Genomic DNA, 23,074 nt, shown 5'->3' on the forward strand with positions numbered 1-23,074 from the left:
GATACAAACCCAGGCAATGTAGGGGTGAGGCAGATGGCCAAGTCTCCAAAGAATAAGGGGAAAGAGCCAGGGTATCAGTAGATGATGGTGACAAGCAGGGGTGGACCTCAGGGGTGGCCCATTTGGATGGCAGAAGCTTTGAAGGAGTGTTTGAATTAATGGCCTGATGAGCAGCAATGATGACTAGAAGAAAGTGAACCCCTTTCTGGCCTGAGTGAAAAAGGCCCCTTCTTGAGAGAGTGTGGCAAAGGTCTGCATTTTGGATAGTGGCCAAGAATGACAGAGATATGGACCAAATCACAGCAAAGTGGATTTCTGGCTGGAACCAAAGGTCATGAGCAGCGCTTTGTCAAGATGTCTCCAGACATGGCTCTGCTGTGTTGGATGGTGGTGTTTGGCCTAAACATGGGGGGGGGGTGTGTCTGAAATGATGAACAGGATCAGTCATCCCAGATTGTGTTTTGTAGGTCTGGGAAAGGGCAGTGGGAACAGAAGGGGTTGGGGAGTGACCGGGTGAGGAATACTTTCAGCAGACTGCCTTGTAGTCATCAGAGAAATCTTTCCAAAGCCCAGATAGATCCACATAATCCCCCTGCTTAAGGTCTGTTGCTTTTTGAGTACCCCCTATTCTGCTGTCACAGAACATAAGCTGATATTAAAAATTGCATCAGCTAGGCGCAGTGGTTCATGCCTGTAATTCCAGCGACTCCGGAGGCTGAGGCAGGAGGATCACCAGTTCAAAGCCAGCCTCAGCAACAGCGAGGTGCTAAGCAATTCAGTGAGACCCTGTCTCTAAATAAAATACAAAATAGGGCTGGGGATGTGACTCAGTGGTCAAGTGTTCTTGAGTTTAATCCCCAGTACCAAAAAAAAAATTGAATCAGTAAGGCAACTTCTTGGAACCATGCTAAATGCCACCTGCTTCTCCAAATCTGGACAGGGATTCCTGATAGTCAGTCAGAAGTCCCCTGTAAGGATGTAAGGGCCCTGCAACATGCAACATCATCCTCATTCAAACTAATAGTCAGGGTTGGGGTTGTAACTCAGTTGCAGAGCACTTGCCTGGCATGCTCAAGGCCCTGGGTCCCATCCCCAGCACCTCAAAAAAAAAAGAAAAATGAACAGTCTCGGACTGACAAGAAAAACATTCAAGAACCCAGTTTTGATTAGGTGTGGGGTTGTCCAAGTAGGAGGAAGTTATCAGAACCACGTCTGCTGGCTTCTCTTCTCTCACCTCAGGTTCCTATATCACAGGCCACATACCCATTCCCAGGGTAAGACTGGTAGTCCAGAAACCATTTATTAATGCTCCTAGTAGAACATTCCCAGCCCCAACTGGCAGGGAAGAGCAAAACATAGCACAGTTCTGATAACCACTCCTGTCCTACCTATTAAAAAATCCAGATAGGGGGAGTAGCTCAGTGATAGAGCATTTGCCTAGCATGCACAAAGCCCTGGGTTTAGTCCCCAACTATCACTAGCGGGTCTCTGCATGCTCTAAAACATGCCAGCCTTTGTATTCTATGTGGTCAACTCACCACCTACTCCTTTTTTTAAAAAAAAAAATATTTATTTATCTATTTATTTGCCAAGCAGTAGGGATGAGTTTACAGATAATCTGCCACCCTCTCATACAGTGCCCCTGCAATCTGTGGCCCAATTTATAGCTGTCAACTCTGAGGACCAGAGACACCTCTTCAGTCCATGGCAGTGCCCTAAGACCTTGTCTTATTTACTGAACCAACTGGCCCTGAGGGTAACTTAACATTTGTCAGGAAGACCACAAAAAGAACTTTCCTGAGCATATATAATATGTCTGACTGCTTTTAAATTGTGAAATAATCATGCATTATACATGCATACCAAAGAGGACATGAAATGTGCACTGATGTCTCTATAACCCAGTTTAAAGAGTATCCACACTTTAGAAGCATACCTGCATTCCCCTTTCTGATTTCATGCCCCACTCCTAATTCCCCAGCTTTCCCTGGCAATGAGTCTTAACCACTATCCTGACTTTAGGGTTTATCTTGTTCTCTTTTATAGTTTTACCACTTATGTACAAATTTTTAAAAATATATATCATGTTTGGGGCTGGGATTGTAGCTCAGTGGTAGAGCGCTGGTCTAGCATGTGTGAGGCCCTGGGTTCGATCCTCAGCACCACATTTACCACTAAAATAAAGAAAATAAAAGTATTGTATTCAACTACTTCTAAAATATGTTTAAAATATATATATCATGTTTAATTTTCTTACTTTGGAATTCACACAAAACAGATTCTACAGTATGTATTCTTCTGTGATTTATTTAGCTAAACATTATGTTTCTGAAATTCATTCATCAAAATGTAACTGTGTAGTTCATTTGTTTTCCCTGCTATATGATATCCCATTATATGAATAAGTCACAATTTATCCAGTCTACTGTTTTTGTGGTGCTATGGGTTGACCCTAGGAGTGCTTGCCTCTGAGCTACATCCCAGCCCTTTTGTTTGGAGACAGGGTCTCGAACTTGTGATCCTCCTGCCTCAGCCCATGCCTGGTGGGATTCTAGGCAGGCATGGTGCATGCTATCCAGTCTACTTTTGTTTGTTTTTGGTACCAGGGATTGAACCCAGGGGCTCTTTACCACTAAGCCACAACCCCAGCCCTTTTTATTTTGAGACAGGGTTTCGCTAAGTTACTTAGGGCCTTGTTAAGTTGGTGAAGCTGACCTTGAACTTGCGATCGTCCTGCCTTAGCCTCCTAAGTGGCTAGAATTACACCATCACACTCATCTAGTCTATTTTTTAAAAATGTTTTTAGTTGTTGATGGACCGTTACTTTATTTATTCATTTATATGTAGTGTTGAGAGTCGAACCCAGTGCCTCACAGGTGCTAGGCAAGTGCTCTACCAGTAAGCCACAATCCCAGCCCTCATCCAGTCTATTTTTAATGAATATCAGGCTGTTCCTAATTACTTGTCATTGGGCATAACAACTCTGTGAACATTCTTACACATCTCCTGGTACCTCTGGGCAAGAACATGTCCTTTCTTATACACTTCCCCCTTCCTTGATCCATGTCCATTTGTTTTTCTTTTAGGGGTGCTTTCTCCATGAGAAACAAAAGGAGACTGTTCACATCAGAAAATCCAGATATGGAGCCAGAGTTTGCCTGCTAGTGACCCCTATGATTTGAGACCCAAGTTGAATGCGGACAGGCTGGGGACAAGTTAAGGTCTTGTTATTCAGAGACTGGGGACAAGCAAAGGAACAGACAGAAGGGGTTCCCTAAGTGCAGCCTGTCTGCTAGAGACTCACCCTGTACTGTGCCCCAAGGATACTGCCGTGCCTTCATCATCTTGTTCCCTATCTTCAGTTCTTCTGTGCTGCCAATGACGGCAAAGGGAAGGTGGGCCTGAAATAGAAGGCAAAAACCACTCAGAACTCCAGAGGAAAGTCATCGAGAATCCCACAATACAACTGCGCTCATCTCTGGGCCCTCATTCTGCAGTGGCCCTCACAGCTGTCATTATCAAAAGGCATTGATTAACCCACTGAGCTGTGTGGGAATAAGAGGCCTAGTCCTAGCCTTTGCTGGTCCCAAATTCACGATACAAGATAACAATGGCATGCCAAATGTCATAGGGAAGAAAAAGAGAAAATAAGCAGACTAATAGGCAGATAATGGATTAGCAAGTATATTCATCAGCTTTGCAGAGCTGTGACCAAAGTCCTGAACAAGAACAACTTAGAGGAGGGAACTGGGGTTTCAGAGGGCCATAGATAGCCAAGTTCATTGTTCTGCGCCCTAAATGAGGTAGCACATTATGGTGAAAGGGCATGGCAGAGGGAAGCCACTCCCTTCATGGCAGCCAGGAAGTGGGGGTAGCACAGGGAAATTGTGGCCTTCCAGGGCATACCCCCAGTGACCCACTTCCTCCAGCCATGCCCCACTTATCTATAGTTACCACCCAGTCTATTCAAACTAGAATGGACTGATGCGGTTATAGCTCTCACAACCCAATCATTTTACCCCTGAACATTCATGCATTAACACAGGAGCCTTTGGGGGCCATCTCATATCCAAATCATAACAATAAGCTCTTCACTTTCAGTTGCTGTAGGAAAAAGAGACTTTGGAAGGTGGTTCAGCAGGAGGAGGAGGCTGGGTGTGGATAGAGAAGATAAGGGAGAACTACGGGGGCTGGTTTCACTGGTAGTCCCTGCTCCCACAGAGTGAGAGCCCCCAGAAGAGACTACACCCTGAAACCACAAGGCTGACAGAAGTATACTGTCCTTTCTCCCATCCTTCCCTGGATCAAGAGCTCACACTGATCCCTTGAGCCTAGAAGGCAAGTCACCAAGTATTCACCCACATGCTCACAACTGCTGGCTTCTCTTTTAAGTGTTACAAGGTAAGCAAAAAGTAGATGGGCTGAGGCTGGGGCTCAGTGGTAATGCACTTGCCTGGCATGTGTGAGGCACTGGGTTAGATTCTCAGCACTGCATATAAATCAATAAAGGTCTATCAACAGCTAAAAAAATATTAAAAAGAAGAAAAAGTGGACAACACACTCCCTCAACCACTAGAAGCTTAAAATCTTGTGGGGGAAGGCCAAATGACATACCTAAAATCATTGAAGACTGCTGAGGTAAACACTAATCAGTGCCTAGGAAAGCTTGTAATTCCACACAGTGAGATGTGAGATAAGAAGGACTCTAAAGAATAGGATAGTGAAGGAAACAGAGAGAGGAAATTGGCCACTTCCCCTTGGCTCCAGTCTTTAGATGAGGATCAAAGCAGAGTGACCTTGGTTGTAAAGTAAAAGAATACACTCATAAAACATCTGAAGAACTGCCTAGTAGGAAGAAGTCCACTGCCTAGTAGGCATGCAGCCTGTCCTACAAATTCCCTCTGCTTATAGGCACAGGGCAGTTTATTCATTGTATCCTGGCCTGCCATTGCCAAGGAACATGTATTAAAATGTCCGAACCCTCTCTGTTGACCAAGTTCTTTCTTCAAGATTGGAAAACAGGACAATGGGATCTGTTCAGTCCCAGGGATGAGCAAAGGTAATATATGACCAAGAGCTCAAATGTATGATATCTGGGCCCCTGCAAATAGTAGGTGATTTAGTGTTTCTTGAGTGGTGATGGTCAGGTTGCAGGAATAGGGGAAAGGAAAGAAGGCAAATTAGGGTTAGGGATATGAGCTCAGAGTATGCAGGGGAGATGAGGATCAGGGCTGGCTAGCAAGGAGTCTTTGTGGTCAGAGAAGAGGGAGCTGTCCCAGCATGGGGCCTGGGAAACACTCAGGATGCCCCATTCCAAGGGAGCTGACCAGCTTGTAGGAGTCATCCTTAGGCAGATGGAACATCTGAATAGCTGTTGTTTACAAACTAGGTGAGACCAGGCATGACTTTACCCAAAGGGCTTTACACCAAAAGGTAAAGGGCCCACTGGAGCAAGCTTTCTTAGGCTCCTGTCAAAAACAGGCTGTGGTCTCAGATATTTTTACCTGTTTGTTCTACAAATGTTTACTGTGCTGCTACTATGTGCTGGGCCTTACAGACAACAAAATGTTGAGCCGGCCGTGGTGGCACATGCCTATAATCCCAGCAACTTGGGAAGCTGAGGCAGGAGGATCACAAGTTTGAGGCCAGCTTCAGCAACTTACTGAGATCCTGCCTCCAAATATAAATAAAGAACTGGGGATGTAACTCTGTGGTAAAGCACCCCTGGGTTCAATCCCAGTACTTAAAAAAAAAAGGCAGCACAGGTAGTAGTAGCAATTATTCTAACAGTGTTAGCTGCTATAAAACTAGTATTAGCCAGAGCAATATATTAAACTCTATGCACTATGTATCAGGTGCTTGGCATTTCACAGTACGAGGTAGGTAGTCTTATTGCTCCCATCTTATGGATGAGAAAACTGAGGCCCAGAGGGCTGACTTGCTGGCAGGCACACAATATTAAGGGAACAGCTAAAGGTGGAGGCCAGATGTTATGGTTTAGATATGCAATGTCCCCAAAATCTCACGTGTGAGACAGTGCTTTTGTTCACAGATGAAATGATTAGATTATGAGAGGTGGCCTGATCCGTGGACTAACTGGATGGTAACTCTAGGCAGGTAGGGTGTGGCTGGAGGAAGTAGGTCACTGGGGATGTACCTTTGGAGTATACATTCTGTCTTTCTGCTTCCTGGTTGCCATATCCTGAGCTACTTTCCCCTGCCACACCCTTCCTCCATGGTGTTCTGCCTCACCTCAGGCCCAGAGCCATGGAGTTGGCCCACCATAAACTGAACCTCTAAAACCATGAGCCAGCCAAACTAAACTTTTCCTCTACATTGTTCTTGCCAGGACTTTTGGACACAGTGATGCAAAACCTAACTGAAACATCAGGTCTCTCTAGCTTCAAAGCCTACCCCTTGCTTACTTGCTGCTTGCTCCCACTTATGAGGTAAGAGCTCTAAACCTGGAGTAAATTAGTTGTGCTAAGGCAGATTATAAGAGGCAGTTCAATTCTGGGATACCCACAGCCAATCTATTGCTCAATTGTTTAATCTGCATGCTGATCTTATAGTCAATCCTTCATTTCCACTCTTTTCTAGCTCTTGACCCTGAGGATGTTTTTCAAAGCAGGAAAACACAGGATCTCATTAAGAGCTCAGCTCCACAACCACACATTCCCCAAGGTGCTCAGCCAGCTGTTGAAGCTGCTCTTCCCTCACCCTGTCCCTCTCTCAGCTGCCTATCTCAGCTACTCCCCAACCCCTTCCCACTCCACTGACTGTTCCTGAAATAGGGACACAGGAAAGAGGGAAAGAGGAAGTCATGGATATGGAAGGTGGATGTGGGCTGGTGGTGGAAAATATTTCAGCAACAATAATGTAAGATATCAAGGAACAAATATAACAAAAGATAGGCAAGAATGGACTAGGGGTGTTACACAAGACCCTGGGTTTGATCCCCAATGCTGCCCAGAAAAAGAAAGAAAAAGAAAAAAGATGTGCATAAAATTTTACTGGAGGGGCTGGGGATGTGGCTCAAGCAGTAGCGAGCTTGCCTGGCATGCGTGCAGCCTGGGTTCGATGCTCAGCACCACATACAAACAAAGATGTTGTGTCCGCCGAAAACTAAAAAAAATAAATATTAAAATTCATTCTCTCTCTCTCTCTCTCTCTCTCTCTCTCTCTCTCTCTCTCTCTTAAAAAAAAAAATTACTGGGAAAACCACTTAGGAGGCCGGGTGCAGTGGTGCACGCCTATAATCCCAGTGGCTCTGGAGGCTGAGGCAGGACGATCGCCAAGTTCAAACCCAGCCTTAGAAACTTAGTGAGGCCCTAAGAAACTCAGCGAGACCCCGTCTCTAAATAAAATATAAAAAAGGGCTGAGGATGTGGCTCAGTGGTTAAGTGCCCTCAGGTTCAATCCCCAGTATTTGGGGGAAAAAAACTAATTAGGAAAACAGTGTAGCAACAGAGTAATTGGGCATGAGACACCTGGGGCATTTGGGGAGCACTGAATTCCTGAAAATGCTATCCAATGGTCTGAGCATCTCCAACCTGTACCAGCTGGCTTTATGGGGGAGGGGGGCCAGCTGGACACAGTTCACCCCTATTCAGGGATCCAGAAATGTTAGGAGCTTCAACAACATGACAAAGTTGCCAAGGGGCAGTGATTGCAGAGGGCTAGACCAAGGGAGGAGGTGGGAAAGAGAAATCACATTGTGTCCCTCATCCTGGGCTCTCAGCTCTAAGTGATTGAGGAGGAAGGTGTGTGAAAGGAGAGGCACTTCTCCAGGCTCAAGAAGGAAGGAGGAAAAAACCCAAGAAGAAAATACAGGCATAGAAAATGTCATCCTTCCCTTGAGCCTGTTATTTTTAATCAAGAGACATTGTCAGTCAGAATGACAGGGTCAATTATTTCCCCTCTTCCTCAAACTGCCGTTGTTTGATTCCTGTAACTCCCTGCCTGCTCGCAAACACACAGCCTCCACCAAACTGAATTCCAAGGCCTCCCAACCACCCCCACTCCTTTACAACTGGCATCAAAGACTCTTGAGGGGCTGAGGTTGTGGCTCAGGGGTAGAGTGCTTGCCTCACACATGTGAGGCACTGGTTCAATCCTCAGCACTACATAAAAATAAATAAGTAAATAAAATAAAGATATTGTGTACACCTATAACTAAAACCAAGTATTTTTTTAACACTGTTTTGATTAAGTATATGTGAGATAATTTCTGAATGCTGGGTCACAATTATAAACTTAATTTTTGATCAGTGGGAACTGGGATACAGAGAGGTTAAACAAGTCACCCAAGCCCCAAACCCCCATGCCCAGGTCTTCCCAGGAATCAGTGAGGCCACCACACTTTGGCTGTCAGACTCCCCTAGACACCCAGGGTGGCCTGTGCTCTGCCTCCTGGCTACATAGCATCTGCTGGAAATCAGCTAACCATGACAGGCAGGAAATCATGGGGGACCAGACTGTGACTTTCTGCCCTGCTGCTCTTGAGAGACAGATGGCTATGATAACCAGGATGGAGTCAAGCAGGGTGGGGAGAAGATGAATCCCCCAATCAAACTCCAGATCCTACCAACGGGACCCAAATCTGTAGCTGAACTTTCTCATCCTCCTTTTTTAAAATATTTTTTAGTTGTAGATGGACACAATATTTATTTTTATGTGGTGCTAAGGATCGAACCCAGTGCCTCACACACATGAGGCAGGCGCTCTACCACTGAGCCACAGCCCCAGCCCTCATTCTCCTTTTTTTTTTTTCAGGTTCCTGCAGGTGACTGACAGGTAACAGTTTTTATGTGTGGACCCAGGAAGAGACTCCAATAGCAGCAAGGCAATGCTGCTGCTGACTCACAGACAAGCTCAGTTACGGTCTGTGTAACTCTGTCACCAGACCTCTGATGAGGTGCCCCCAGATGTCAGATCTCCCAAACACAGAGCTCCAAGAGATAGACTAAAGCCTTCCCTTTGGAGACTATTCCCAGATTCATTCTCTTAGTCTGCTTTGTGCTGCTACAACAAAATACCTTAGACTGGGTAATTTATAAAGAGCAGAAACTTGCACTGGCTGGTTTAGTTGTCTGATGAAGGCCTTATTGTTCTATCCTCACATGGCAGAAAGTCGAAGCATACACTAGCTGAATGCCACATCGAACACTAATGAGGGAACACCCCTCTAGCCTAATCACTTTTTAAAGGCCACATCTCCCTCTTCTTCTTTTCGCAGTATGCAGTATTGAGGATTGAACCTAGGGGTGCTTTAACACTGAGCTTTTAACACAGCCTTTAAAAAAAATTTTTTTTTTGGTGCCAAGGACTGAACCAGGGCCTCATGCATGCTAGGCAAACACTTTACCACTGAACCACGCCCCCACTCCTTTTTTAAAAAAAATTTGAGATTGGATCTTGCTAAGTTGCTGAGGCTGGCCTTGAACTTTGCAATCCTTCCACTTCAATTTCCTGAGTCACCCAACTCTTAAAACTTATCACATGGGCAACACAAGTTTTTCAGGGGACACCATCAAACCACAGTGCTGCCCCTATAGTCACATGGCTACCTTTGGTATATTTTAAAGTGTTTGATGATCCACCTGGCATGACTTATTTTATTCTAATTCCACCACATTCATTATGTTTGAAAGAATAGATGAATGTTCTCTTTAGCCCCATGAAATAACATCAGGCTTTTGTATAATCTCAACTGGCTTCCTCCCTGAGTGGACAGCATTTCCTTGATGTGTACCTGGTCATGCTTGCCCCCATTGCAGGCTGGCAGCTAAACTAGAACATTGCTTAATTTGTTCTCAAGTCAACTCTTGATGACTCCTGAAAAAGTGCATGCAAACAATGGAAATACCACCGCTGTCTCAAAAGGGATGGGCTTGTGCCTGTAGATCTCCCTGTGACCCCATTGGTCAGTCATGTGCTCTTGCTGGGGATAAATGTCAAATGCCTTTGTGGAAACCAAACCTAACACCTCATAAATGGTCAATTAACTGAATTTAGCCCCAAAACTAGGCCCATTGCTTGGTACCTGGCCATGGTTTGAGCCATTCAAAGGACATTAAGTAGGCTGGGGCTCAGCGGCAGAGCACTTGCCTAGCACCTGTGATGCACTGGGTTTGATCCTCAGCACGACAGATAGATAGATAGATAGATAGATAGATAGATGATAGATAGATAGATAAAATAAAAGTATTGTGTTCATCTATAACTAAAAATATTTTTTAAAAAACAAAGAACATTACATTTGGGGCTGGGGATGTGGCTCAAGCGGTAGCGTGCTCGCAAGGTATGCGAGGAGTGCTGGGTTGATCCTCAGCACCACATAAAAATAAAATAAAGATGTTGTGTCCACCAAAAAAAAAAAATATATCAAAAAACTCCCCCCCTTCTCTCTTAAAAAAAAACAAAGAACATTAAGTTTAAACATTACAGCAATTTTATTTTGGCAGTGCTGGGGATTGAACTCAGGGCCTTATACATGCAAGGCAAGCACTCTACCAACTGACCTATACCCTCAGCCCTACAGCAATTTTTAATATGAAAGTATCGAACCTTGAGGGAGATCAGAGCACAGGTTGAAAGTAGCATGCAATGAGATTTCTCTCTCCCTTTTTTTGCCCTCTCAATCTTAAATAAGTCTTTCTATGGCCACCAAAAAGGCAAGGGGGAGCCAATAAAATCCCCAGTGGTAAGCAACAGAACAGCTGTAAGATATTCTCCACTTAAAGAAGAGGTTTCCTCCATTTCTTCAATCCACTCACTACCCAGAATTGGCTGTGGTGGCTGACACTGTGGGGCTGAAGTGAAACCCAGAATTCAAATGCCAAGCCCAGGACTGCGATGATGTAGCTTCAAACACAAATGGCTTGTCCAAAGACTCTGGGGACTTTTGACATGGTTGCTCCAGGGGCAGGCAGGCTAAGCAATCCAGTGTATGTATTTTGTAGTAGTGATTCCTTCCTGTTTCTCCCCTACCCCAGCATAGGGAGTCCCATGTAGACCCCTCCCAGGGGCATGCCCATTCCAGGCATACTAGCGAGAAGCAACCCTTCTCTTTCCCACTCAAAAAAAGCATGGTGGAATGCCAGGGGGTGAATGATGAGTAGTTGTTATAGGAACAACCCTGAATCTATTCAAATTCGTTTTTCAGAGTGAAACACTGGCTAACACTAGGCTGTTATGAATATCAGGGGACCCATAACCTATTCACAGCCATAAAAGCTTGGTTGAGGGCTGAGGGAGTAGCTCAGTGGTAGACTGCTTGCCTAGTATGCACAAGGCCCTGGGTTCCATCCACAACATCGCCCAAAAAAAAAAAAAAAAAAAAAAAAAAAAAGCCTGATTTAGAACTGCTGCTTCATAGCATAGGAATTTTCCAACCTTGAGGTTGAACCTGCCCTAGGCTCAAGCAGAGAGCCAGAGCTGAGCTTTAGGTCCCAGGAGGATTGTCATTCCTAATCCACTAATCTATAATGTAGTTAGATATGGTTTTGTGTGATACCTTGAGATTGGTGAGAAATTATAGGCCCTGTTTGTTCTCATAAGTCTGAAGGCTCCTTGGTGACTTAGGGAATCAATCAGAATTTGGAAGACACCCATGGGAGCCGTTGTCCTGAGGTGACTACATGCTTCCAGACACCAGCACCAATGACACCCAGACAATACTTCTCTCCAGGCTCCTATTTTTTCTGCAGGCTAGCCACCCGTTCAGGTTTTCTCATCATAACAGAACCTAGTTTCCATCAAAACGCCCTGACTGCTTGCGAGGACAAGCACTAATCATTTCAATTTTTTCTATGCCCACATCAGGTCACAGAGGACACAGCTCCACCTACCACAATTCACATAGCCTTATCCTTGAGCCACATTTGTCAAAGATGATGAGGGACTTCGAATAACAAACCTATCTTGGGTACACTGATGGACAGGAAGTCAGGCGAGACAATGACTCGCAGCCCTGCTATGCTAATTTGTTGGCCAATTCATAGGAGGTGGCAGCTGATGCTGTAATGATAACTTAGAGGGCAGTGGCAGCAGGAAAGTTTTCTAAAAATGGTTTTTATTACAAGGTTTTCCTGAATTTGGCTATCCCCAGGCATTATGTCATTAGGAAAAACTGATGCCTCTCAATAGAGAAAAAGAAATCTGTTCCCAAAGCAGAGGCTTTCGGAAAGCTATTAGCTGTCTTCTTAAAATCACAACATTGAAGCTTTCACAGCAACAGCATCAACACATTGTAAAGAAGCATGAGGAGCTGTTTGACTCTCTGTCTTTATTACTCATTTCTCTCGTAGGGGGAAGTGGGGGAGGAGAGAAAAGAGGACAGATCTTTTTTTTATTATTCATTCACACTTAATAAAGCAAAGCATAACCCTGAATACATAAAAATAACATCTTCCTAGTCACCAGCAAAATTGGAGGCTATATATCATTCTTCTTCCCAGGGACAGAAGGCTTGATTATCTGAGTACAGATTATCCCTGAGTCTCTGAAGCTAGCTAACTTTTTCAGCTTTTTTTTTTCCTGCATGCATTGTCTTGGTCAGAGACAAAGACTGCAAAGACTGCCTTTCCTGCAGTCTCACAGGGGCTCCCTGGCCTAGACTAGAGTGGCATCGTGAAGATGAGCTAAGAGGTCTGAATTCCCTGCTCCACGCTCCATGCTCCACCCGGAGTCAGCCTTTTCCTTTCTCTCAGACTGGCTGTTAATCACCGAATCTCTGAGGTTTTGCAGCAGCCACCACTAGGAGAAAGAAGCTGACTCATTTCTGGATTTTCTCATAAATATCTGAGACTCGGGTCATCAAGTGTTGACTATACTAAGATGGCTAGTGAGGGTACTTCACTGTTATTTTTTTCTGTTATTTTGTAAAGTAATAATAATAGAGCACAAAAGAAAGTTGAACTCCTGAGATCCAACTCACATTCATGGTTCCGTTGATCTCTGCCACCGATTCATCATCTGTGGGGAATTGATAGATCTGGACCCCGTTGCTGACAAGTTCACTGGTGATTTTGATTTTGAACTTTGTTAGCTCGCTCTTAGAAATGGCATCTGATTTGGCAATGATGGGGATGATGTTCACCTAGGGAAAGAAGAAACAAAGTGGAATCGTTGTTGGTAATTGCCAACTGATAGCCACATGACCTTCTACCAGCTGCCAGAGAGAGCAGATCACCCATTGATCCAGGACAAGCCACTGCTGTAGCCATATAATAATATACTGGGCTGGGCTGGGGCTCAATGGTAGAGTGCTTGCCTAGCATGTGTGGGGCGCTGAGTTCAACCTTAGCACCACATAAAAATAAATAAATAAAATAAAGGTCCATTGACAACTAAATATATATTTTTTAAAAAACAACATATTAAACAATAATGAGTATTTATTTACTATGTGCTGGAGACTGAACTAAGTGTTAACATGGATTAAGACAATTCATACTGACAATAACCCCCTAAGGGGTATTATTATGACTATTTTACCAGTGAGAAATTGAAGCATAGAGGTTAAGTGACCTGTCCAAAGTCACAGAGAGGTAGATAGCAGAACTGGGATTCAAATTCAAGTTTGGCCTTATTCCCAAGTCCATAAAAGTCAACCAGCTCAGGTCCAAGTTGAGCTCTGGGATATCTTGGTATTAAGGTCACTGCTGGGATAATTGGAAAGATGACAGTTGAGAATCTATGATTGACAAAGGGGGGGGGGTGACCACACCTTGCTAATGGTAAATTGTCCCAATCCATCCAGACTAGGTTAGCCCCAGCCAGCTGTGGACCCAAATGGGAACCACATGGAAGATGGCAGGTAAGGGAGACAAGGGCAGTGCTCAGTGAGGTTGCACACCTGGCTCTCTTACTGGCAGGAGCCCAAAGCCAGCCCCAGCAACTTAACGAGACCCTAAGCAACTTAGCGAGACTTTTGTCTCAAAATAAAAAATGAAAAGGGCCGGGAATGTGGCTCAATGGTTAAGTGCCCCTGGGTTCAATTCCTGGTATAAAAAAAAAAAAAAGAGTGCAGTCATTCCTGCCAGCAGATACCAGTGGGGCAGCATGAGTACTGCTCAGAGCCTAGGCTCTAAATAGGGAATTTGGGAGTTCTAGATATGATATGGAAGAGGAATCCTGTCTCTTTTGCACTTTGGCTTAGGGGTAACTCAGAAGGCTAGTACCACATAGAGCTTCAGATGCTGGGCCAAAGAAAGATTGGACCATGGAGGCACCTTCTTTGAAGTTTCTGATGGAAGAAGGGTGTCAAAGCCCTTGCCAAGGTGGAACGGCAGACAGAGCATCGGCCTTGTCACTTTTTGCCAAGTCCCCAACAGAACACTATAAACATATGTCAGAAACTGCTTACTTAATGCAGCCCACCTACCAGGCTGCCAGCCACATGGTTCACTGCTGCCCTACACAGAGGCATACCCGGCATGGTGACATTTCCAGAGTAGCCTATTATTCATGAGCAGTGAGCTCATTGCTATGAAAAATGAAAAAAAAAAATGCTCTTATTCTGGTTATAGCTGAAATTCAGTTTTTTTAGTACATATGCTACCAAAAGACTATATGTAAATTAGATTTTGGTAAAAATAAAATACTTTAGAGTCAGAGAGCAAGGTCAAAATCCCATTACAAGTTGTCTGACCTTGAGCAAGCTACTTGCTGCCTCTATGCCTCAGTTTTCTCATTTCTAAAATGAGAATAAGTAGTACCCACCATGCTAGATTATCAGAAAGATAAAATAATACACATAAAAAACTCATCATAGTATCTGGCACACATTAAATATTAGGAAAAAACCTAGCATGCCTGAAGCCAGATGTGGTGTCACACACCTGTAATCCCAGTAGCTCAGGAGGCTCAGGCAGGAGGATCACAAGTTCAAAGCCAATTTCAGCAACTTAGCAAAGCCCTAAGCAACTTAGTGAAACCCTGACTCAAAATAAAATATAAAAATGGGCTGGGGATGTGGTTCAGTGGTTAAGCACCCCTGAATTCAATCCCTGGTGCCCCCCCCCACGAAAAAGAAAAGAAAAAAGAGATGCATGCCTGAAAAAGAAAAGATAAGAAAAAAGGGGATGGCCATCTTTCTTTCTTTCTTTTTTTCTATATTTTTAGTTGTAGATGGACACAATACCTTTGTTTATTTAGTTTTATGTGGTGCTGGGAATCAAACCCAGGCCCATATACATGCTAGCAAAGCACTCTACCACTGAGCTACAACCCCAGCCCCGCCATGGCCATCTTTCTAGGCACAAAGGCAATATAAAACAGTACCACAGTTCTGGATTCAAATGTAGACTCTTCCAGTAGCTAGCTATATGACAACAGGTAAGTCACTTGAACTCTGAGCCTCTTCTATGAAATGGGATGATAGTCCAGGCATAGTGGTACATATCTAATACCAGCAACTCAGGAGGCTAAGGCAGAGAGATCAAAAGTTCCAGGCCAGCCTCAGCAATGTAGCAAGAACCTACCTCAAAATTTAAAAAAAAGGGGGGGGGGCTGAGATGTAGCTCAGTGATAACATACTTGCCTAGCATGCACCCTGGGTTTGATTCCCCAGCACTGAAAATAAAAAGTCTGCTATTACAATATTACCTTTCAAATCAAATTTGCATATTTAATTCAAACATAAGCTGGTTAATTCTGGGACGATGAAAAAACACTGTTTCATAGCCAAAGCCTTTGCCTCTGGACCTGGAGAGCCATTTCCCTTGCATTGATCCTGATTTCCAAGAGGGATTAGGGCAGAAAGACAGCTCAGGACAAACTGGCCCCTGGTGATGGGAACCCGGATGACAAAGCATTTGACATAGGAGTTAGGCCGATAACATCATTTTATGGAGGAACAGAGAACAAGGGAGAGGATAATGATTCCATAAAACTTCTCCTGGAATTCAACATCTACTGCGTAAAGAGATGGGTATGAGTGAGTCCAGCTTGCCCAGCCTTCCACCTGCCTCCATACCTTACTGTCCAGCTTCTTCATCGTCACTAGGTCCAGAGACTTCAGAGAATGACCTGTGGGGGCGATGAAGTACAAGCAGGCGTGGATTCGGGAGTCGTGGTAGGTGTGCAGCACTCTTCGGATCTTCAGCTCCTCCTGCAGGTAGGCCTCAAACTGCGCATCAATGAATTCCACGATAGGCTTGTAGCTAAAGAGAGCAAGGAAACAGCTAGACCCCTTTAAAAACTTGGATTTGACACTGTTATGGATTGGATGTAAGGTGTCCCCTAAAAGCTCATGTGTGAGATAGTGCAAGAAGGTTTGGAGGAGAAATGATTGGGTTATAGCCTTAACCTAATCAGTGAATTAATCCCTAATGGGATCAACTGAGTGGTAACTGGAAGCAGGTGGGGTGTGGCTGGAGGAAGAGGTTCACTGGGGGCATGACTATGGGGTATATATTTTGTATCTGGAGAGTGGAGTCTTTCTCTCCCTCTGCTTGCTAATCATTAAGTGAGCGCTGCCCTCCACTCACTCTTCTGCTATGATGTTCTGCCTCACCTAGAGCCCCGAGGAATGGAGCCAGCCCTCTTGTATGGAGACTTCTGAAACCATGAGCCCCTCTGTAAGCTTCTCCTTCTCTATGATTGTTCTGGTCAGATCTTTTAGTCACAGTAGCAAAAAAGCTGACTAAAACAGACACTATCTCTTTTAGAAATGTAAAGAACTCTGTAATCTGACTCTCCCTCATCTAGTTGGATTTCTCCATCTCTCTTCAGTGGGCTTCCAATCCTGTCAGCCTGGCCACCTTCTTGGTCCCTGCATAAGCTCAATTTATGCCCACCTGTACGCCTTCACTCTGGAAGGTTTGTTTCTCTCTCCTCATCCCAATCCTCCCATCCTACACCTCAGGGCTCAGTTTAATGCCTATCTCTGTCCTACATACTTCCCCATCTATGCTAGAAACCCATTCTGTGACCCAATAGCTTTATAAAACCATGGTACTGCCAGGTGCGGGGGCGCACGTCTATAATCCCAGCAGCTCAGGAGGCTGAGGCAGGAGGATCACCAGTTCAACACCAGCCTCAGCAACAATGAGGTGCTAAGCAACTAAGTGAGATGCTGTCTCTAAATAAAATACAAAACAGGGCTGGGGGTGTGGCTCAGTGGTCGAGTGCCTCTGAGTTCAATCCCCATACGCAAAAAGAAAAAAAGAAAAAACAATGGTACTGGATTGCTTGCCATTACTTCACAAGGATTTGTGTTCTTTCAGCTCATCTGTGTCCTCATGAAGGGCAGGGTCTGTGCAGGACACTTCCTCTTTCTTCCGTGGTCCTGAGGCAATGGGAACCCACTGGTGGATTCCATGAGTGGGTTGCTTTTCCTCCATGCTGGGCCCATGTCTGCTTCCTGCGTCTCCCCTCACTGTGCCTATTGTGAGAGCTGAATCCACAAGGCTTCTCCTCCATCCCCTGCTGGGAAATTCTGTCAGAACATTGTGGGATTTTTGCTCATTTTTGCTAGGTTAAATGGAATACCCCACTCAGCTCCCAGATCCAAGTTTTCAATTCCTCCAAAGTTGTGATTTTTAAATTTAAGTATTCAGGGCTGGGGTGTAGCTCAGTGTAGAGCGCTTGCCTAGCATGTGCCAGGCCCTGGGTTCAATACCACACACACAAATCTAAGTATTCAGACAAAATTTAGTAAAGAGACCCCCCCAAATATGCACACACCGTCTATGCATGGCCCAGCTCATTGATTCTCCATGCACAGCACCTCTAGGTGACCACTATGTCTCATCAAGATCCCCCTCCTCTACTCAGGATTGAACCCAGGGCTTTGTGCATGCTAGGCAAGTGCTCTACTACTGAGCTGCATCCCCAGCTCCTTTTGAAATTTTGAGACAGGGTCTCGTTAAAATTTTCAGGCTGACCTCGAACTTGCAATCCTCAGCTTCTAGAGTAGCTGGGATTACAGGCTCATCATGGGTTCTTAAACAATAGTTAGCCCTCCATTGGTCCCCGCCCAGAGCTTCCTTGGAAGCTTCCCTCTCTCCCTGCCCCAAGCCCTGCCCTGACCATCCCTGCCATCCCAATAGCCTCTTTCTGCTCTATTTAGGTCAGCATAGTTTCAGCCATGCCCATCTTCTCAACTCCCCTGTTTGGCACTGCCTCTTTCTCTGAGGGGCTGCTTCCCTTCAGGGAAGAAGAGGTACATTCTCTGGGCTCAGGGCAGGGAGTTTGCAGATAACCATTGCCAGAAGGGAACATGATCAGAGGAGGAGCTGGGTCCAACCAATGCCTCCCACCTGCAGCAGCCTCTAACCTAAGCCTTTTTGAAAGAGCCCCCTAGTAGAGAAGGGGAAAACAGTGTTTAAAAAAGAATCACAGAATCCTAGATTCTGAGAGCTACATATAGAGAAGAGATACAGGTGCAGGGTATCTCTGAAGCTGCAAAGAAAAAAATCTAAAAATATAGTCTTTGCTTTCTTCCTTTGATCCCTCTGAGCCAACACAGTTCTGAAGGGTAATAGCATCAAAGGATCTCTTGGCAGCAGAGATCCTTAGAAGATTCCAGGAGAATTTCAAGTGAGGATGAAGGATGCATTCCCTAGGCTTATTTCATTTTTAGATGATTGGCTGGTCTGAATTATCTGATCATGGCACTGCTTCATCTTTTTCTCAATTACATAACCTTTTTTTCATTCTTTCTTTTTTTACAGCATCTTTTCTTTCACAAAAGGAAACAGAGGAAAGAAAAAGAGTAGGATTTTTTTTAGCTTTTCCTCCCATGAATCTCTAGTGATATCCTGTGCCCATCTTACAACCATTGCTTCTGGCTCTCAGATTATGAAAAGGTACATGGATCAGACCAGCCCAACCAACCAATCAACCACCAGGATTTGGTTTAAAGGAATCTGACATGGGTGATTCATCTTTGTCTTAATTATCTTTGCATCCTCAGTGTCTAGCCTGCTATCTGAAATATAGTAAGGGTTCCACCAACCGCTCTGCACTCCCTCAAACCCACCCCCAGTGGCTCATCTTCCCAAGGTGGTCATCTCTGCCCCACGCTTCCCTGTGCTCATTGCCATGGTTAACAAAATCCTTATTCCCATAGGCAAACTCCTCATCAACTACTTCCTTCCTCTAAGTGGTAGCTGACAGTCTTTCAAAGATGACACTTTTCTCATATCCTTCTCAATTGGACATTTCTACATGTCCCACACTAAAGTTTCATGGATGAACAGAGAGAACATCTTTCTTCTAGCCCTTTATTTCCTGATCTATGATCTCTTCCACCTCCAACAAAACCCAGCTCCAACAGACTCTGCCTCTCCTCATCACTACTCTTCATATTTTCCCTTATAAAACATGAGTTCTAACAGGTGTGGTGGCTCACGCTTGTAATCCCAGAGGCTGGGGAGGCTGAGGCAGGAGGATAATGAGTTCAAAACCAGCCTCAGCAAAAAGTGAGACCCTAAGTAACTCAGTGAGAGATCCTGTCTCTAAATAAAATACAAAATAGGTCTGAGGATGTGGCTCAGTGGTCCAGTGCTCCTGAGTTCAATCCTTGGTACCAAAAAAAAAAAAAAAAATGAGTTCTTAACCTGGGGTCCCCCAGCCTCCAAGGGTCTATGGCTAGAATTTGAGGATCCATGAACTTGGATAGGAAAAAAATACATTTTATGGGCTGAGGTTGTGGCTCAGCAGTAGAGCACTCACCTAGCATGTGCAGGGCCCTCAGTTCGATCCTCAGCACCACATATGAATAGATAAAATAAAGGTATTGTGTCTAACTACAACTAAAAAAATAAATAAATATAAAATAGAAGATACATCTTATCACTAATGTCTAACCAAATGTAGGTAACAATCTGCAGTAATATTTTGCAGTATCTGTGATTTCATAACCAATAGAAATCACTATTTATAATTCTTATTTCAGTGGTTGCAAGTACCTTAAGATAGCATTTATATTCATCACAACTCCTCAATTCTGATAACCAATAAGGCTGTATATAGATATTATTTCAGAAATTAATAAAGAAATACATGGATTACTAAATCATCATTTCAATATAGTTTGGTAACTGTTTGTTCAGTACAACTGATATACTTTAAGCATTTAAAATTGTTAGTTTAGCAGCCCTCTTGGCGCAGTGGGCAGCACGTCAGTCTCATAAAATTGTTAGTTTGAGAATGAGCCCAAAGGCCATACCAGATTACTAAAAGGACCAAGGGTACAAAAAAGCCTCTGATCTAGACAATACTTCTTATTCATTTCAGATAGTGAAATGCTCTATGAACACACTAAAATCTGATATTGAAATAAAAAGCAACTGGAGGTTTGGCTATTTTAAATACAGTGACCAGGGCTGGGGTTGTGTCTCAGCAGTAGAGTGCTTGCCTAGCACTTGTGAGGCACTGGGTTCGATCCTCAGCACTGCATAAAAAAATAAGTATAATAAAATAAAGGTGGGGCTGGGGTTGTGGCTCAGTGGTAGTGTGCTCACCTAGCACATGTGAGGCACTGGGTTTTATCCTCAGCACCACATAAAAATAAAGACAATAAAGTCCATTAACAACTAAAAATATTTAAAAATAATAAATAAAATAAAGGTATTGTGTCCATCTACAACCAAAAATATTTATAAATAAATAAATACAGTGACCAAGGAAGACTCCTCTGAGGATGTGATACTTGAGCTATAAAGATGACTTGTTATTCCCTCTACTTGGAATGCTCTTCTTCTGGATCTCTCCATGGCTCTCTCATATAACTATTCACATAACAGGTCATCATCAGCCATACAAAAAAAATCTAATAACGCTATCACATGGATGAACCTTAGAGACATTATGCTAAATGAAATAACCAGACACAAGGACAAATACTGTAAGACTCCACATGTATGAGGCACCTAGACTAGTCAATTTCATAAAGACAGGAAATCGAATAGTAGTTAGCAGGGGCTGAGGCAGATGGGGATGGGGAATTATTGATTAATGAATTTCCTTTCAGGGTGCAGGAAAAGGTTTCGGAACTAGATAGAGCTGGTGGCTGCACAATACATAGTGATGATGGTTGTCAATGCATTAAATGGCAATGGGTTGTTCACTTGAATCATTAATTTTGTTATGTGAAATTCACCTGACAACAGCAGAAAAGAATAGTAGGAGATAAAGCCAAGAAAGGTGGCAGGAGCCACATTATGTATGGTCTTGTGGGTAGGGTATAGTAAGGAATTTTTTTCTCTGTGAATTGGATCTTCTGTTCCATAATGCTTTCTAAGTGGTTATTGTTGATTTATAAGTCTAAAGCTTTCTGGATTGTTTATTTTGAAATTGGCTACCTATAGAACTACCATTTGTTTCAATCTTTTCAGTTGTCTGCCTAAATATTCCATTTGTTATGGTTTGAATCTTTTTCTTTTTCTATTTTTTGGAGGCGGGTACCAAGGATTGAACTCAAGGGCACTCGACCCCTAAGCCACATCCCCAACCTGATTTTGTATTTTATTTATAGAGACCAGGGTCTCGCTGAGTTGCTTAGAACCTCCCTTTTGCTGAGGCTGGGTTTGAACTTGATATCCTCCTGCCTCAGCTTTGAGAGCTGCTGGGATTATAGGCATGCACCACCACACCTGGCTGTTTGATTCTTAAATGACCCCAAAGGCCCTTTTGCTAAAGGTATGAGTGCCAGCCTGTGATACTTAGGGGACGTAATGAAACCAGTAGGCAGTGGGGCTTAGGGGAAGGAAGTTAGGTCATGGGAGTGTGCCCTTGAAGGGGATGTTGGGAATCCCTTCCTCTCTCTCTTTGCTTCCTGGCCACCATGAGGTAATCAGCTTTTCTCCACCATACACTTTGGGCTGTTATGTTCTGCCTCACCACAGGCCCCAAAGCAACAAAACTAACAGACGGAAATTTCTGAAACCATGAGCTAAAACAAACTTTTCCTCCTCTTTGGGTGGAGGGTAACTAGGGATTGAACCCAGGGGTGTTTAACCACTGAGCCACATCCCCAGCCCTTTTTTGTATTTTATTTTGAGACAGGGTCTCGCAGAGTTGCTTAGTGCCTTGCTGTTGCTGAGGCTGGCTTTGAACTTGAAATCCTCCTGCCTCAGTCTCCGGAGCCACTGAGATTACAGGTGTGTGTCACCACACCCAGCTCTCAAACTTTTCCTCCTTTTAAGTTACCTCTCAATATTTTTCAATTGTCACCTTTCTTGCCCTATTTTGTATTTTATTATGAGATAGGGTCTCACTAAGTTGCTTAGGGCCTTGCTAAGTTACTAAGGCTGGCTTTGAACTCACAATCCTCCTGTCTCTTTCTTGGTAATATTGATCCTTCTTAAATGTTTTTTCTTAAAATACTGTCCCTCAACTTCACTGATATCATTGCCTCTTCTTACATCTATATCTATTCTTTCTCACTTGCCTTGGCTAAATTCTTGGCCTGTCTGAGATTTTATCTTCTGCTGTCCTCCTACATATTATTATATGCACGATGTCCCTGGGTAGTCTTACTTATTCCCATGGCCTCAATCATAACCATCTTCCTATCATATTTCCTAGACATGGAATATTAAATCTCTTCCTTCTCCCTTGTGCCCATGTCCTCTGCAGACACAACTACCAAAGTCACCCCTGATGGCCTAGTCACAGACACTGTACTCCGACACAATCATCTTAGACACGAAAGCCAAGACCACATGGTCTGATCTACTGGAACAGTGCCAAAAGTGACAACAGCCAATTTACCCTCTCCCCACTCTTGCATGCTTTTGTTCTTTCCTCTACATACATCCCTATTCTGCTATCTGCATTGGACTCCTTTTCCTGGAGTTCTGCTCCTTCCAAACAGACTCCACTGGGCCTTATGAAACTCCTATACCATGATTCAAAAAAAATTGTCTATACCTTTGCCACTCAGAACATGGTCTTTGGGCTAGTAACACCCACATCAACGGAGAGCTGGTTAGAAATGTAGACTCATGGGGCCTCAATCCAGACCCAAAGGATCAGAATCTGCAATTTATCCAGAGCCTCTCCAGTTCCTCCCCCATGTCATCAAGTTTGTCTTCTGCACCTAGCACAGGGTCTGTCT

At 44.0% G+C, this 23,074-nt stretch overlaps 1 protein-coding gene and 1 long non-coding RNA gene across 6 annotated transcripts in view; one reads left to right on the forward strand and one right to left on the reverse strand.

Annotated features, from left to right (window-relative positions):
• Septin6 (septin 6) overlaps nucleotides 1–23,074 on the reverse strand; it is a 71,407-nt gene that overhangs the window by 17,294 nt on the left and 31,039 nt on the right. For all 5 annotated transcript variants that reach the window (XM_077106739.1, XM_077106738.1, XM_077106737.1 and 2 more), the window contains exons 4-6: nucleotides 15,983–16,169; nucleotides 12,941–13,102; nucleotides 3,305–3,401 (exon numbers count right to left, since the gene is read on the reverse strand). In XM_077106739.1, the coding sequence (XP_076962854.1) occupies nucleotides 3,305–3,401; nucleotides 12,941–13,102; nucleotides 15,983–16,169 (446 nt within the window). The remainder of the gene's footprint in view (nucleotides 1–3,304; nucleotides 3,402–12,940; nucleotides 13,103–15,982; nucleotides 16,170–23,074) is intronic.
• Nucleotides 3,912–6,778, forward strand: LOC143639407 (uncharacterized). Its single transcript, XR_013154682.1, has 3 exons — nucleotides 3,912–4,401; nucleotides 6,350–6,449; nucleotides 6,601–6,778. It is a non-coding gene; the product is annotated as an uncharacterized LOC143639407 (long non-coding RNA).

This window comes from Callospermophilus lateralis, chromosome X (assembly GCF_048772815.1).
Source record: "Callospermophilus lateralis isolate mCalLat2 chromosome X, mCalLat2.hap1, whole genome shotgun sequence".
In the NCBI taxonomy this organism is placed as follows: Eukaryota; Metazoa; Chordata; class Mammalia; order Rodentia; family Sciuridae; genus Callospermophilus; species Callospermophilus lateralis.